Source organism: Eulemur rufifrons, chromosome 4 (assembly GCF_041146395.1).
Source record: "Eulemur rufifrons isolate Redbay chromosome 4, OSU_ERuf_1, whole genome shotgun sequence".
In the NCBI taxonomy this organism is placed as follows: Eukaryota; Metazoa; Chordata; class Mammalia; order Primates; family Lemuridae; genus Eulemur; species Eulemur rufifrons.
The window spans coordinates 46303351-46322183 of NC_090986.1; the positions used below are offsets into that span (position 1 = coordinate 46303351).

General features: G+C 31.5%; 1 protein-coding gene across 2 annotated transcripts in view; it reads left to right on the top strand.

Moving 5' to 3' along the window:
• The window catches only part of KLHL1 (kelch like family member 1), a 308649-nt gene extending 290278 nt beyond the window's left edge, over positions 1 to 18371 (top strand). For both annotated transcript variants that reach the window (XM_069467168.1, XM_069467170.1), the window contains 3 exons: positions 894 to 1106; positions 11645 to 11816; positions 17215 to 18371. In XM_069467168.1, coding sequence (XP_069323269.1) covers positions 894 to 1106; positions 11645 to 11816; positions 17215 to 17274 — 445 coding nt within the window. In that variant the 3' untranslated portion in view covers positions 17275 to 18371. The remainder of the gene's footprint in view (positions 1 to 893; positions 1107 to 11644; positions 11817 to 17214) is intronic.
• Positions 18372 to 18833: the final 462 nt, after the last annotated feature.

Here is an 18833-nt window from a genome sequence, read left to right on the forward strand (position 1 = left end):
CCATACCTCAGTAGAATGAGTACAGGAATTTTTTTTTCTGTTTTGTTCATAAATATATTTATAAAACTTTGGACAGTGTGTGGAACATACTAAGTATTCAAAAATATGTAGTGATCAAATGGGTAAAGAAATAAATGCAATACTGTACCTCACTGTGGTGAAATCTTCATGACTATAATCAAGCAGGATTAGACAATGTATTTCAAGTCATGTAAATACCATTTATGATGTAGGACTTATTTTCTTGGGGATCTTGTCAAACTTCTCATTAATAAAATAACTACAGCAGAATGATTATATTAAGTTATACCAATTTTCAACCATGCAAGCATTGTTGCACTCTTTCTTCCTGCTAAATTTTGTCTTTAGCTATAATATAGGCACTGATTAAGGAAGTTGTTGTTATGGCAATATTTGTCAAACTATTCCATTTATTCAGTATTCTAAACTGTGAGGATCATGCCAAGCAGCACTCATGATTTATACACTGCCAAATCACTTACTGATCAACAAGATAATTTCTTTTTTTTCTGATTATGTTCATTTTCTTATATTTTACTCTGTATTTTAATAGATATTCCTTATTATTTAGTAAAATTAATATATTATCATTATTTATTCAATAAGCAATTTGCATCTATCTACCTTTCTAGAACAATAGAGATTAGAAAATTATAGTTGTTTCAATTTCATATAATATACTGCATACTAACATAATGGGAATTCTAGGTATATGTAATCATTGATAGAGTATCTTTAACAAAATCTCCTTGTGTAGAAATATATTTCTAAGAGATTTTAGCCTCATACTGTGAAAATTTATTTTAAAGGAACTTTTCTACGTTTTGTCATCTAGACTATATTAAATCATGTCTTTCAAATTGTGTTTTTAGGTTGTATTCAGTTGGAGGTCGGGATGGAAGTTCCTGTTTGAGTTCAATGGAATATTATGATCCTCATACAAATAAGTGGAACATGTGTGCTCCCATGTGTAAGAGGAGAGGGGGCGTTGGAGTGGCCACATGCGATGGTTTTCTTTATGCAGTAGGAGGTCATGATGCTCCTGCTTCAAATCATTGTTCCCGGCTGCTAGATTATGTAGAAAGGTAAGATCTGAAGGACCCTGTTATAGTGAAAGAGACAATGCAAATTACATTGATGCCTAATTACAGCGATTGTAAAAACTGTATAATTTAGGAAAGGTAAATTCAACCCCTAGAACTACATTTTTAGTCTTTCTCTCTCTCTCTCTCTCTCTCTCTCACACACACACACACATTCTTTCATTTTCTAACTTTCTTGTTTTCTTTTTTTCTCCCTTCCTTCCTCCAAGTAATATTTACTTAAATCTCTATTTTTTTTTCACAAAATCCTTAAGTGATCTTTAAATTTCTTCTTGATATATTTTTAAAGGTTTGCTTAAAACAAAATTTTAAGTAATTTATTAAACATGAATGTTTTTAAATTCTTTTTAAAATATTGGCTATTTTATATAAGTATTCTATTCATCCTGTCTTGTTAGTTCTACTACACCTTTAAACTCTCAAGGCTGATTCATGGACTCCTTTGTTTTATGACAAACATTTCTTAACATAACACAGACTTATTAGCACTATATTTTTTATAATCCTGTTGTATCAAGGAAACATAGATTCTTCTTTAACTCTTCCTAAAAATGACCAAGTGCACTGAGACTGGAGTGGGAAGGTACCTTGGCATCATGCTTAGTTCAACAATGTGGATACTTCCCAGCATGGCTGTAACTGAATTCTCCTTAATGGCTGTGAATCATTTAGAACTATTATATGGTGTTCAATGAGGACTGGACAGTTCTTAGTAAGACTCCTCATGACATTTCCTGTTACATAAGGATACACACTGATCTATGGAAAAATGAGAATAGGGAATATTGAGGTGGATTAGTTTATCACTCAGGATAGGATAAGTAATTCTATTGTAATAAATAGCTTCAAACTCTCAGTAATTTAATAACATGATACCATTTTTTAAACCCACACTTCATGTCTATCATCACTCTGGTACTGAAACGAATATATAAGCTACAATATTGACCATTGCTGATCTCTGTGTCAAAAGGAAAAGAAAAAAACAGAGAGTATCAAATTATTCACTGGTTATTAAAGATTCTACCTGCAAGTAATATAATTCTCTTTTGTTTGTACTTCAATGACAAACCAGCAACATGATCATAGGAAATTTCATGAGAGTGGGAGGGTGGTATCCTAAACTTGTACCTGGGAGAAGAACAAGAGTTGTTTGGTGGATAGCATTAATGGCATGACAAATTTCCTCTTGATATTAAGAACCACATCCTTTATACTAATGCCTATAAGTGGGATAGTCAGTGAGAGAAAGATGTTCTTTCTTATTTGTGATACATTTTTGTAAGGATATTTAATTGTTTTTACTGAGCATAAAGCCATTGGCAAAAGATAGCTTTTAGTAAACAGGCTCTGTTCAAACTTAAGCCAATGTTTGGATAAAATACAGAAACAATGTTTAACAATATTGCTACTCTGTGAAATAGGCTATTGCTTTATGGCTGTACTCACATAGAGAAGGGCATTAAGCTCACCACATTTTCACTTTAATATCTTCTAGTCCACTGAAATCAGGAACTACAGATATTATACCAAGGACAGTGGTCAGAATCCAAATAAATAGTCTTTACACACAAACGTGCGATCATTTATTTAAAAAAAAAGAACTGCTAATAAGCTGACAGCTCATTTACATTTTCTCTGCTAAACTCTTGGGAAAACGAAGAGAGAAGATGAATATGATGGGCCTCCTACTTTTACCTTGAAAATCTTATATAAATGCTGCTAATGAAATGATATTTCATCTAAATATTCTCATCTAACTTGACTGTATAATGTATTAAAATGTTGTTTGTGAGCAGAGGCATAAATAATTCAGTCAAGGAATACATTTATGTTGCAAAATTAGATTTAAATAAGCATAGCTATTTTAAGTTATAGGAGTGCAGTGGGTAGGAGTAGCTTAAGTAATGCAGAAGCACACCGCATTATCATGACTCATACTACCTGTCAGATTAATAGCGTTTTTGCACTTTCTATAACATACTTTCTATATTGATGATTTCACATGTAAATCACCAATAAATCAAGATACATAATAGTGCCTCTGTGGAACTATTTTGCACATATAATGTGAATAATGTTTTTTAGTATGTAATAATAGGCAAACAGAGCTTTAGAAATAGTAAAAGTAGTGCACAATGCTGTTTTATAGATAGAGAGATAGATCAAATTTTATTATATCACAATGATGTCTTATGGAAATGTAGATATATTATATAATGGTGGTGTTAAGTACAGTTATATAACACCAAAATCGTTCAGAGTCAGGCTGCCTTGAGCACAAGTAACAATGACACCTCAAATCAGAGCAGGTAAGAAGGCAAGGACTGAGTTAGAATGAGGACTCTGGAAGAGTTTATGGAACAGATGAAAATGAATTTTGTGACAGAGCCTCACTCTAGTGAAAGCATCTTGGCAGACAAAATCAGTATGTCCAAAAGGTGCATTGAATTCTAGGAGAAATTAAGCCCAAAAGATATAAGCCATTAGACAAAGAGTATTCAACTATCTATTTATTTAGTCTGTAAATATGATTTTGCATGTATTTTGCACTGTGCTATAAAATATATTAGAAGAAAAAGGCAAATAAATAAAAAAAGTTTTAAGATCACAAACAAAACTAAAATCCAGGCAATGGACCAGAAGATATGCTCAAAGGCATAGTTCTGGCTAATGGATCAGGACCACCTTTGCCCTCACATTGGCATCCCAGTAATGACGCCTGCTGTGAGAAGGGTGTGGAGACAACAGGAACCTCCTAAACCGGGCTTTGTAATATCCACTCTGCTGCTTCTAATTTATTCTCCTTATAGTTGCCAGAGAGATCATTTCATAATGAATATTTGACCTAGAAGAACAGTGGTGGTTTGTATCTTTGTAGCAACAGTCAACAATAATTAACGTTATTTTACATCATTTTTTTCACTAAGCTAAGTTCCACATCTGGTAATGACCAAGATTGCTTATCCCCTTTATATTCCTGCAGTTGGTATTAATACAATCCCTGGCACAGTAGACACCTTTGCAAGGATTTATTGAATCAGTCAGGTACAAGAAAAACAGATCTCAAGGTTCCCTCATGGAAAAATATCTTGAGGTAAACTGTAAATAAGTTGTTAAATAGATAAATGAATGGATAGATAGATGATAGAAGACAGATGATACAGACATATATACATATATAAAATGATGGAGGAACGGACTAATGGAAGCATGGAAACATGGGTGAATGTTTGCATGAACTTATGAAAAGGCAGATATATAGGTATATTTATATATGGCATTTCCAAATTTCCATGTGAATGCCTATTTTCATCATTTTTCACTCAGTATCAGTGCTTTCCACATATTTTAGGCATTCAATCAATAGACGGTAAAATTTCCAGATACATAGGGCCTGCAAAACTAAACAACAGTTCAAATATTAGTTGAAAATTATATCTTCATATCTTACCCAAATACTACTAACAAATAAGTATCAAGATATTTTGATATACTATTTCCAAGAAGTATAAAACTTGTTCAATGTCTACCAAAATCCACCTCAGTCATATCAGGAAAAGTCATCTAAAATAACAGGATTTAGCATATTTCTGTGAAGATATGGCTTTACTATTTTTGTATATTTGATAAAAATTAAATAATAAAAGTTAAGATTTTCTGCCAAATAGGGACAAATACATTATTTATTCAATTAAACAATTGTTTTTAAAATACCATAAGCATTAATAAATAAGGCAAGAATGGAATTTTGGATTCTTTCATTTCTCTTAATTTCTCATTTCATCTCTTTGGTTTATACATAACTCAAGAATTGTAGCATGTCTAGACTGTGAAGGTAGACAATAATGAAAGACTAACTTTTTAATTAAATTGTTGATGCTTATCCTAGCCCTTATGTAGCATGTTAACATATTAACTCATATTTTGATACATGTGAGAGTCTAAATTTTTTATAAAAGAATAATCATTTGGATTGTTTAAAGTTAAAATGTTAGGTAGGAGTTTTTGACATTTTTAATAAGGTTTCTTTGTCTCCTGCTTCCTATTCCCCTGCCCCTTCTCTTCTATCTCCCTCTTTCTCCTTCAAGATATTATTGGTGGAGCCAGAGGCATGAGTGCAGAATGAAAAGACTAATAGTTTGTCTCTGTTATTGCTTTTTCTGTTATTGCATATGCATAATCTTAGCTATTTGTTAAGAAATTATATTCAAATTTCTGATAGACATATGCAAAAGATATCAGAAAGAAAAATGTGGACAGGCATCATTATATATACTGCAGACTGTAAAAATAAAATATTTAAGTATGTTTTTACCATTATTTGAATTTTTAGTTGGAATAAACACATTCATAGAATATTAAAGTTTTTTAAAAAACTTATACAAGAAGAGAAAAAAATGTTGGTGAAACTATCTCATAAAAACATATGTAAATACTCAAAAGAAATATTAACAGATCAAGCCTAAATATACAAAAAAATTATACACTTCAACCAATTTGAGTTTATTCTGGAAATAAGAGTTTGTTTCAATGTTAAAAAAAGTAATCAATGTAATTCAATCCAATGGCAAAATAAGTGATTAACTGAGTAAGTGCAAAAACTTATAAAATGCAGCACCCATTTATAATAAAAACTCTCACCAAACTTGGAAAATAAATTAATTTTCTTAATTTGATAATGACTATCTAAAATAATTACTAGTCAAATATTGAAAAGTTTTTTATGATATTTTCATTAGAATGAGGATAAAAATATGACTGCTAATACATTTATTCAACGCTTTAATAGAGCAACTAGGCAGTATGATAAGGCATTAAAAGGAAAGAAAATTAATAACAATTGGAAAGGAACAAATAAAAATGTCAGTGTTCAAGTTTACATGATAGATATCTAATAATAATTTAATCATAATCTAATTAGAAGCTATTAGATTTAATAAGTAAGGTAATAAGATTGCTAATACTCAGCCAATATATAAAATTAATTGTATTCCTATGTGCAAGCAATGAACAATAACAAAATAAAGTATAAAAATGTACCATTAATGATTTTTAAAAAAATACTTAGCAATAGCTATGCAGTATATCTAAACAGAAAATAAAATTTTATTGAAGAAAGTTTAAAAAGTCTTAAACAAATAGAAAGAAATGCCACATCCATGGATCAGAAGACTGAATGTTATAAAAACATGAATTCTCCTCTAAGTTAATTTATAGATGCAAAGCAATTCTTATTAAATTGAAAATAATTTATGTAGTGTGATTGCAGGTGTGTGTAGATTAAAAAGCTCATCCTAAAATTTAAATAAAAATGACAAGGGCCCAAGGGCCCAAGACAACATTGAAGAAGAACTATATATATAAAGGCTTATTACTAATTTATTTTAACTAAGACGTTGTGACATCAGCACAGTACAAACAGGTAGACAAATGGAACAGATTCATATCTCCAAACAAAATGACATATATAAGGAATCTTGTTTATGGCAGAGGGGAAATGGAGAGCAGGGAGGAAAGGACAGTCAGTATCATGTGGCTGGGTCATTTGGATATTTCATGGGCAAAAATCTTAGTTTTAGCTGCTGTCTCATATCATACGAAAAACGAACTCAAGATGGATTTTAGATTTAAATATGATTCATAAAACAATAAAGATTTTAGGCCGGCGCGGTGGCTCACGCCTGTAATCCTAGCACTCTGGGAGGCCGAGGCGGGTGGATTGCTCAAGGTCAGGAGTTCGAGACCAGCCTGAGCGAGACCCCGTCTCTACTAAAAATAGAAAGACATTATATGGACAACTAAAAATCTATATAGAAAAAAAAATTAGCCGGGCATAGTGGCGCATGCCTGTAGTCCCAGCTACTCGGGAGGCTGAGGCAGTAGGATCGCTTAAGCCGAGGAGTCTGAGGTTGCTGTGAACTAAGCTGACGCCACGGCACTCACTCTAGCCTGGGCAACAAAGTGAGACTCTGTCTCAACAAAAAAAAAAAAAAAAAAAAAAAAAAAAAAGATTTTAGCATACAACATAGGAGACCATCTTCAAAATAATGAGGTGTGAAAGATTTCTTAACCTGGACCTACAAAGAGTCATCCACAAAGAAAAAAAGGATCATTGTTAAAATGTCCTCAGAAGGTACTCTTAAGATGGAAAAAAGTTAAACCAGAGAATGGGTAAAATATTTGCCATACATATCACAAGCAAAAGTATTGTTTCCTGCATATAAATAAATTCTAGAAATTATTTTTAAAAGAATATAAAAATAGAAAAGCCAGGCAGAAAACTTGAACAAGAATTCTTCAAGAGATAATATGCAAATGGGCAATGACTACTGGGAAAAATGATTGATGTCAGTAGTCATCAGGGAAATGTAAATTGCAATGTCATACCAACACCTACGCACCAGAAAGGATAAAATGAAAATAGCATATAATACCACATGTTAGGGAGGCTATAGAGTGACTGACACTCTCTCTACACTGATGGTTGACGTGTAAATTAACACAGTTTCTTTGTAATACCAATTAGCAGCATTTTCCACATTTCAAAATATGTAATCTTATTGACCCATCCCTAACTATCTGTCACAAATGTGTGATATGAAAATATATGAATGGGGGTGTTTATAGGAGTATTACAGTTACCATTCATTTTTTAACCAATAATTTGCATTGAAATGAATTGTTTTACATTCCTAGCATATAAATATTTCTAAAGTCAAGGTATATTTCTTTTGATAATTTCATGAAAGCTGGCAGTATTGGTATTCTGTACAGGAAAAAATAAAATTATTTATTTTTAAACAGTGCTATTGTCATTCTGGATTGCTCAAATCACAAATAGTTTATTAAAATCAATTTGAATATAGATTATGTAATTCATGTACCTGAAATCTACATATCAATCTCTTTCAGAGCAATTTATCCATTCTCACGGCATGGATCTTAATTTTTCTTTTCTTGTTTCTTTATTTTCTTATTTGTTCTTGTTTGTTTGTTTTACAGGCAAACATACCTGGCTATAAATCGCTTCTATATTGTTTAATTTGCTCTCTATCCGAATGTTACCTGGAAAATATTGGAAAAATAATCGTTCTCAATTCTGTTTGTTACCAAAGTAATGCTTTCATATTTTAAATAAATTTCCTTTAAATATTTTAAGAAAAAAAAATTAACCTTAAAGTATGGAAATGACAATAATTCTTAGAAAATTAATAATTCCTCAAAAAATTCAATGGGGATTTTCAAAAGGAAACTTTGATTTTGTGACTATCAGAGGCCTTCAACAAGTTTTCAATTTACAACCAATTTTATCCACTATATATGGGCACTTCTCTTGCCTGAGGGCTATAAACTTTAATAGAGTCTCTGATACAGAGATCCCACTGTTACTAGGAAGGCCAAGATAAAACACATAAAAGGCAGACAGCCTAAATACAAAAAGCCTAATACCAGCCTATATACCACCACCACTTTTTTTTTTTCATAAATGGCAACGAGAGGCAAAAATAAAAAAGAAAAAATGCTTAGAATGAAATTTTATCAAAAATGTGTGACCTGACAATGAAAATTAAAATCACTGTTAGTAATTGTTTGGGAAATGCTTATACAGCTGTAGTTGCTCTCCTAAGCTAAAAACAGCTGTTTATTTCATTTTGGGGATAATAACTGTGTATGTCTTAGGCTAAGAGGTGAATCAACAGAGTTCCTAAATATAGAAAAATCAATTTAGAGTCATTAATGTAATCAAGAATAATGACTACTGGGTAATTTGGAATTTGTGATCGCTTCCTAAACATCTGGAATTGAATGTGTGTGTCGGAAGACTCAGGTTTCGTTTTGGTTTGGTTTTACTGGAAATTTATAAACTTACATATCATTACCATTGCCAGATATTAATTAAAAGATAGTTATTACACATTTGAAATATGTTACCTACCACTGAAAACTGGTACATCTAATGCAAATATTTTAGTTTTCTAAAAGAATGCATCAAACTTTTTAAATTAGTTTCAGAAAATTTGTGAAATATAAAAAAGATACATATTTCTAAAAGTAGGTTAGTATTTCAAAATATGGACCTAAATGTAGGACATATGAGTGTTTTCTTAATCCCCCCTGCAATATGAGTTTTGAGAATTGTAGCATTCTTTGCGTTTCACTTGAAGAACTAAGCCTTTGGAAATTCATCTATTGCTGCTTATGACACTAGTGTCTGCTGGTTTTCAGCTGTTTTTTTTTTTTTTCAATTTTCATGAACTTTTTTATAAATGATAAAGTCTTCTTTGCAGACAATATTTGAAAAAATTCCATAGAGCTGAATAATAATTAAATGAAGACTAAAATATAACCAGAAAAAAAGCTATTTATGTAAAGTGGTTGTGACAGAAGCCAGACTGGATTCTATCGAATAATGAATAAAATGTAAAAAACACTGACTTTTCTCTAAATTAAAATGTATTATGTATTCTTCCTTTTGAAATTATTTGTGCTAGAAAATTTCCTGACAAAAAAAAAGTAAACAATATCATAAACTCCCTTATACTCATTACCCAGCTTCAATAACCATCACAAATTTGTCATTCTTGTTTCATTCATTTCCCTTTCCTCTTTCCTCCCTGAAGTATTTTAAAGAAATTCTCAAACATGTTTTCAACTCAAAACATTTCTGAATTAATTCCAGAAACAAATGGACAAAAATGATCAAGACTTTATTTTTCAACATAACCACAAATATCTTTTAAGAGTTGGTCTATTTGAATTAGGATCCAAGTAAGGTACACTTACTATATTTTGTTATGTTTTAATTCCCATTGAATTTAGAAGAGTTACTTCTTCATACTTATTTATTCATTATTACTTTTTTTTTGCCATTGACTTGTTGAAAAATTCAGTCAGTTATTCCATAAAATGTTTCACATTCTAGATTGTACTATTTGCTTCCTTGTGTTTTCTTTTCTTTTCTTTCTTTACTCCTCATTTTAAAAATCTTTGTATACTTCAAAATGTTTATGGGAAAGATTTAAATATTTTAAATAAGATTTTGATGTCATAGATTGTGTGTGCTTGTGTGTGTATCTATGTGTGCCTTTATTTGTCTATGATGATTTATACTTATTAACTACAGCATGTAAAATTAAACTTTTATGTGCTGGGCAGCCTATGCTTTAAGGTGATACCGGTTTTGCAGACATTCAGCCAAAATCTTATCTCACACATGTCATTTTAGCAGTGCACAACCCCCTCAACCTTGGTGTCCAAATGCATGCAACAGCTTGGGTAATGTGAATATTCTCTGAAAAATATAAATTCCAGATCTTTTGTAACAACTTTCCTTATTTTCAGCAAAATCTCGGGATTTTTTTGTTTGTTCATTGGTTTTAGGCATCTGTGAGTTGAAAATTTCAATTGGTGAAAAAAAAAAAAGATTGAAGCAGGAAAACAAGCGAAGAATGTGTTTGCTGTGTTTGTGAGAAAATATTTTCTTCCAGTTTGATTTTATATATCATCTGCTGAGTCTTACCAGCTTTTTGTTTTGGTGTCTGATCCTGCAATTACAGGCTAAAGGCAAAGGGATGGTTTCACCACTTGTTCTTAGCTGAAATAAAGCACATTCATGAAAAGTCTTCAAGTTTTTGCCACTCAAAAATAGTAAATATCTGTATATGTAGTATACGGTAATTATGGTTTTTTTTAAAAAAATTAAATTACTTTTTGTTTAAATTTAATAATAACTTTGGCCTTCTGACTTTAATCTCTTGATTTGCTAACCTCTCCCTCACGATGTATTCTCAGCCATCTCCCTAAAACACAGTTCTGTTCATATAATATAATACTTATTTCCCCAAGTTTCAAAGGCTCTCTATTTTCTTATCGAATAAACACAAAACACCTTGTTACTCAGGGAACCAAAAATCCACGAGCTGATCAAAACCTACCTTTTGAGGCACACTGTTTCCTCATACTTTCTTGAGCTTAGTCACACTAGATACTTGTTTCCTCAAAGCTGGACATGCATTTTTTTTTTTTTTTTTTAAGAAAACTATAGTGCTTTTACACAAACCTGTCCTTGTCTTTCTAGCAAATTTAGGCTAGACTTTCAGAACTAGTTTAAAAAAAACCTTAACCTATTGAATATTCCATAATTCTATCGGACTTTTAACCATTCTTTCTGCTTCATTACCATAGTTCTCTGCATATATCTGTTTTAAAGATCCTCTTTCTTCTGTGGATAATATTTATTTACATATTGACACTCCCTCTTCCTTGTGGAAAGAAATCATGACATTTAGTTTTGCTAAATGAATCTGCATCCATTTAAAAGCCTGGATATATTTTTTAAATACCTTTAAAAATAGACATTGTGGATATTCCCTCTAGAATACCTGTTCAAATAATTGTACTTCTAGAAAAAAAAATTAGTTTTCTTTTTCATGACATTCTTTTGAAAAAATATCATTCATATAGTTAAAGTTGAATGTGAGCAGAATATGTTATATACTATTGTCATTGAATTTTAGATATGACCCCAAAACAGACACTTGGACCATGGTGGCCCCTTTGAGTATGCCCAGAGACGCTGTTGGGGTCTGTCTCCTTGGTGACAAATTATATGCTGTTGGTGGCTATGATGGGCAGACATACCTCAACACTATGGAATCCTATGATCCACAAACTAATGAGTGGACACAGGTAAGATTGTCATCAACATAATTTACTTCAAGTATAAGAATTTATTTCATTTACTTTTCTTGGAAAAGGGATATGCAAATAGTAACATATCTTTTCAAATTACCCTGAACCAAAAGTAATTGATTTAGTTCAATGTTGTGTTAATTTTGTAAAAAATTCATTAAATTCTAGGTTTTGTGTATTGTCCTCTTATGTATTTAATACTTTAATAAAATTCATATTAAAAAATGACATTCATGCTTTAATAGGATTTCTATTTTATTAGAAGTCATAACAAGAAGCAGGAACTAAGTTTGCTTTTCCTGAGCAAAAAATAAAAGTGTCATACATTGGTTCACAAAACCCTAACTTTAGGATATTTGGTTTTAGAAATAATTGGTATAAGGCAATGAGAGACTGCAGAAATCAACTTTTCTGACACTCATTTTTGTTGACTATGCTTGTTAGGTTCATTTTTACCTATTGAAGAGAAAATTTTCCGCTTGATGGCGTTGCTGGAAGCTCCAAATGGTAATCCTCACAGCTATAGTCAGAAAATAAAGAAACTAATTGTCCCAGTTCAATTTTAAAAAAATAAACAGCTAAGGGTTCTGTATGCACAGCCTGCCACATATCAAGTGCTCTTTGACAATCACTTTTTCCAAGAAGATGAAGTAAAATGATTGGCTTGTCTTTGGAGAGGCATTACCCCTTGAATATACACTATATTCAGATACTCAGGATCATGCTAAAAGGAAGCAGCTTGCATTCTGGTCACATAACTAGAGGATGTGTGTTGGGACGGGGGGGTGAATGTGAGGGAAAGGTGAGGGCCCAGCAATCTAATTATAGGGAAGAGCACCTTATACTGCCTAGATACTATATAGCCTTCCTTATAATGGAGAGAATGAATACATTTTCAGACTTGTGTCCTTAAAATCAAATTCTCTTTACTTTCCTTCTTTCTTTTCCAAATTGTTCAATATTTCTACTATTTCTCTCCTTTTCCAGAAATCTAAAAGTAGGGTACTGTTCAAATAAAGAAATAATTTCCATCAATCAGAGCAGTGACTATCTAAAGCCTTATTTAGTGAAAGCAGAATAATAACCACACCTCATATGCCTCAGTGGGTGAAAGATTCTGGTTTTGATTACAGAAATTGACTAAAATTTATTTGAAGAATTTGAAAACCAATTTAAGTAAATTTATTTTAAAGATACTTACACTTAAATAAACACAACTTCTTTGATTGTGCCAGTTTTGAGATTCTGTGTTCAGCAACAATATTTGTGTAAGCTGACTGTAGAGTACAAAACCAAACTCCTAATGGCCACACTAAGGTAACTGCTTTATAAATCTCCCTCGCCCCTAAAGGAAAACTTTCAGATTCAACAAAAATAGATCCAACTGGCTAATTAAAAGAAGAAGGAGAAAGAAAAGGAGAAAGAAGAGGAAATATCAGGTTAACTAAGTTCTGTGATTTTTTATGTTTTATTTAATTGTTAAGGGAAAAGCATGTTTTATCTAAAAGGCAGCAAATATAAAAGAAGCTACCAATGATTGCTTTTCACAGTATTGCACTAAAATTTTCAAGAATATATTTTGACATTTTGTCTTTCTGAGTCCCTAGTGTTTCTAAAGAGAACACTGCATGGATTAATGATTGTTTATTTGCTAAGGAAATGTACCAGTTCAATGGTATGTATTTTAAATGTGCCACTTATACAAAAGAACATTAAAGAAAGTTTATGGGTATATAAATGAAATAATATAATATCTTCATTATATATTTATAATAAAGAGCCATTATGCTTATCCTTCCTCTAAAATTGAAATCAAAATAATGTATGTAGTAATAATAGGTAAAAGCCTCTCAAGACCACTTTCCCTCAGTAGTATTTTATACATTTTTGGATCATACAGTATTTCATAAACAGCAAAGTGATATTTAAAATGTTTTATAACAACTTTATTTTAGCATGACAAGCATTAATTTTAAAACTCTTAAATTACTTTAAGATTTTAATGTCATATCTTTTAATTATTTATATTTTTAAGACTCTCAAGGGACTATCCACACAAAATCTCTTTGAAAACTTTCAAGATTCCAGCCTACTAGAAAGTTTTCTTATATTTGCCGGATAATTCCTATAAGTGGACTAAATTGATTAGTTATCCCCTGTATTATTTGCACCCACAAAGGGCTGATGATTAGAATACATAAGAAAACTGCACTAAAATATTCAAGAATATGTATATTTGGAAAACTCCAACGTTAGCTGTAGTTGAAAATAATCTAAATGGGTTAGGAAGCAATTACCAGATTTGTGCCTTAGTTTTACAGAAGAAACGCACACACACACACACACACACACACGCTTATGGGGGGGTAAAGAAATTGTACTTTGTCATTTAACTGTGGGCTTATTTCTTACATTTTATTTGAAAAAATAAATATGTGTGCTTCAAGGCATAAAAAGAAGAACTGTATGACATTTCCCATAGCCTGGGTAATATTACCCTTTCGTGCTTTCTCTTGGTAAGGAGTCATAGTGCTGCCATGCTGCATCCGTCTCCAGGTTGTAAGGAACTGAAGACTGCCATTTACTGTTGTCTCCAAAGACTAGCAAGACTAACAGTTGCTGGCATGGGGTATAAGATATGTTAATGTTTCTCAAAAAAATTGAGAACTATTGTTACAACTAAGTTTCTTCTTCTGTGTATGGGTTTAATTCACAAATAATAGACACAACCCTAAGAGAAATCTTCCTTTAGGGAATACTTAGAATGGGGTCTGGCAAATAATAGTTAACCAAATTAAAATATGGGAAGTGCTTTGACTTACAGAATAGCATTTTAAGAATTGAAGGAAAAACACAAGGCATGCTTGACTGCACAGAAAATAAACTAGTGAGCAATGGGTTTGGAGAGATGAACGGGATCTATATTATGTAGGATGAGAAACCACATTAAAGTTCCTGGATTTTAAGACTGAGGGGAGTTAATAAAGGAGTTTAAGCAGGAAAAGTGAATAAGGAGAATTGTGTTTTAAAATGATTGTGCTTGATACAATGTGTAAAACAATTGTGAGAAAGCAAGATTGGAGTGAGAGAAACCCATTAGAAGAATTATTTTGCCAATCCACTTAAGGTAAATATGTAACCTGAACTAAGTGAAAGACAGAAGGATTGCTTAGAATTAAACTGGTTGGAGAGAGATTTAGAAGGCTTGATGATCCTTCAAATGTAGGGTTGAATGAGGGAAAACTAAGGGTTGTGGATGTGTGCTGGGATAATGTCTTGAACAACTGGGTAGAGAGGGTGTCATTCATGGACATAAGAAACAGGGAGATAGCACACTTTTGAAACAATGGAAAGGATTCATTTTAACATGCACATATACACATATGCATATAGAGAGATATAGATTTAGATGTACATAAAAATATGGAGGTAACCTACTCACTCTGTATGTAGTCTAGTGCACTATACTTCTCTATTGAATAAACATCAGTAAACCTTTGGAAAACTTTTCAAAAATGCAATTAGCCAATACCCATCCTGTTGGCTAATTGAGTGGTAGGGCTTGTGCACATATGTAGTCATGTGTCACTTAAAGGCAGGGATATATTAGGTGATTTTGTTGTTGTATGAACATCATAGAGTGTACTTACACAATCCTAGATGGTGTATAGCCTGCTATACACCTAAACTATATGAAATAGTCTATATCATTCCTAGGCTTCAAATCTGTACACCATATTACTGTGCTGAATTCTGTAGGCATTATAAAATTTTGTAATTACAAGAGCACTTACCTTAAAACACATACACATTGTACAGTTGTACAAAAATATTTTCTTTCTTTATATCCTTATTCTATGATTTTTTTAAATAGCAGTATAGGAGGTTTGTTACACCTGTATCACCATAGCACAGGAGTAATGCCTTGAGCTAGGACATTACCATGGCTACTAAATCACTATATGATAGGAATTTTTCAGCTCTATTACAATCTTATATGACCATCATCACATACCAGATCATGGTTGAATGGACCTTGTTAACTTACATCATGATTATACTTTGTAAAAGCTCCTTAAATGACTCTGATGTGAAAAAATACTTGAAAATCATTAGATAATAAAAGAGACATTTGAAAGACCATTCATTCTGGAGTCAGATAAACTTCAGTTTGTATACATTGATGTTGTAGGATTTATATATTGTCTTTTGATATTCCAGTCACTCACCTGTCGCATGGAAATAACAACACATGATGTGATTATGAGGATGACTATTGTGACCTATAATAATTATTCTTGACACAAAATAGGCCATGAATATATTCCTATGGTCCTTTACACCTCTCATTTTAGGCAACTGTATGAGGAAGAAAAGAGATGTTACATTATTTACAAATAGTGTATTAAATGAAAGGAATGAAAAACAAATATCATGTGGATATTTTAACCTGCAATAAGATGAGGGTAACAATAAATACATTCAAAAGCACTGGTGGAAAATAGAGATAATTTTCATATTTAGGGAATGATTACATATCATTTCTCAACCAATAAGATAATATATGTGATCTGAGGTTATTTTGTCCTTAGCTATTTTATTTCTTACACTTTATGCACTTTCTTTTTGGTTTGGAATAATATCCTGTAATTTCTTGTCTACCTGGATATTCTTAGAAAACTGTAATAAAAAAGCATTGATATCAAAAAGCTCAAATTATTAAAATGTTGGCTTAGCTCCAAAGAATAAATTTTCATTACAAACTCTGTAAAAAATATTGTTTTCAATATATTTCTAGCCATTTTCATATTCAGCATTATTAAAAAAACTCAGTTCTCATTTCAGCAATTGTCAAAAGATGGAAAAATTTAATAAGCCCTATAGCAATTATAATTATGTCCTATTTATGACAAAATATTGAAGTTATTTCCTTGTATGTCTCTGTCTAGAATGAATGAATACCACATTTAATTCAATATAATATCTGGGGAAATAACTTCAAAATGATTGCAGCTATTTCATCTAACATATACTCTAAGCTATCACTGTAAACTATCATCATAAATGTGTCCATGCAAGCTCTAGAATAAATCTTTACTGGAAAGTTTTCTATAGTAGGTTTATTTCAATAAATATCGTTAAGTATTATATTACTTTTATTAACAATTCCATAAGTAATTACAAGTTTTATAATTTTCAATATACAAACCATTGTTTTTAAAATGCCATTTTCAATGTTTTCATTTTTATTATGCTACTTGTGGCTAAAATGGGAAAACAGAAGCACATTTATTTATGATTTTTGTGTCTATGTTTCCTTTAAATATATGATAATGTTTATGTTTTTCTATGACAGTAAAATTTGTCTTAAGTTGTGTTTCATCTTTTTTAACAGATGGCTTCCTTGAATATTGGGAGAGCAGGTGCCTGCGTGGTAGTCATCAAGCAACCTTGACTTTATTTTATTTTATTTGGAGGGATTTTCTTTGCTGAAGTGGGTTATTTTTATATTGTATGGCAAGAGTCAGAACTTCTTGAGATGAAAACTTATCAAGAACAAGGATTTCTGTAGATTCACCTACTGATGTCAAAAGAGGCAGAAGATCAAACAGAATTATAGAAAACAGGAACACATCAAACCTATACAGGAACAATGTCTGGCCATATGTTAGTTCAGGAATGGTTAGTGGTAATTTGTTTTGTATTATAACATACAATAACTAGAGTTACCAAAGGCTTGCTTTTCTTGAACAGTTGAAAGGAAAGACCAATATTTGTGACATGGATAATTTCATGACTGAAACTCATTCAATTGTTTTATAATCAGTGGCAATATCCAAGAGATTGCCAAGAGTAGAAGACAGGATATTTCATCCGACAGAATCTGATTGGTTTAGTGCTCTTCTAAACAAACGTGGTCAAACCATAAAGCAGAATGATGTTTTATTAAAACAAACCTGCTGCTTTCTCATCGTCTTAAGCTATGAGAACAATTAGAGAAACAGATTCGTGCTTGTTTCTTGCATTCAGAAAACAAACTGTCCTGCTAATCAAAGCTGCATATCTCATCAGAGATGACAATTGAATTTTATTGCGGTGATGTTAGCAATCTGAAACTGGCAAACTCAAAGGAGTGTTTTCATTAGACTTGCCGCTTTGCTTTGCTTTTTTAACACACTGAGCCAAAGATTCAGTACAATTATGGGCTTTTGCCTTATGTTGAGTTCAGTGTAAGCATGGAAGCTAGTTGTTCTGAATGTTGTATATATCCATTGCATGGTGAAGTCCTTTAGAATTTTGTTCTTAAAGAAACTTCGAACTTCAAAAAGGATATGATCCATTAAGTTGGAGTGTTTATGATTATTGCTAGCAGGAAAGCAGACTGCAGATTCCCATTCCCCACTTTTCAAACTTGTTACATTGATATGTACATTATTTTAAGGCAAATGTTTGTAATTATTTAAAGCATAAAGTGAAAACATTATACAGTATCCTTAATAAATAAATCCATGTAAATTTTAAATACAATTAATAAATGATAAAAAAAATTGCTTTTATCCATGTATCTTTCTTTAATAAATTTTAATTCAGATCTAAGTTAAAAATCAACAATGTGTACTGCAGAGACAGGCAACTTTTATTCAAAAATTAGGGCTTCAAAATTAGGGAAGTATATTTTTTTATCAAAACACAAGTTCACTTCCTCCTTAATGCCATCCGGACAAAAATGCAACTTAAAGTATCATTTTCTTCTTTATTCACTCAGTTGAGATAGCATTAGTGCCTAGAAAACACACATTGCATAATAAGAGTGCTGAGAATTGTTTGGGAGCTAGAAAAGGCAAGAAAATCCTATTTTTTTTTTTTTTTAAATCAGTGAAAACCATGGGATGTAGTTTTATTGTTGGGTAGTCAAAAATGTTTGAAATCTAACAAAAAAGGAAAATATTAATAAACAGTTTGGCTCTAGAAAATATTAGGAAATCTGAAATGTCTCAAGATTAGTTACAGTTT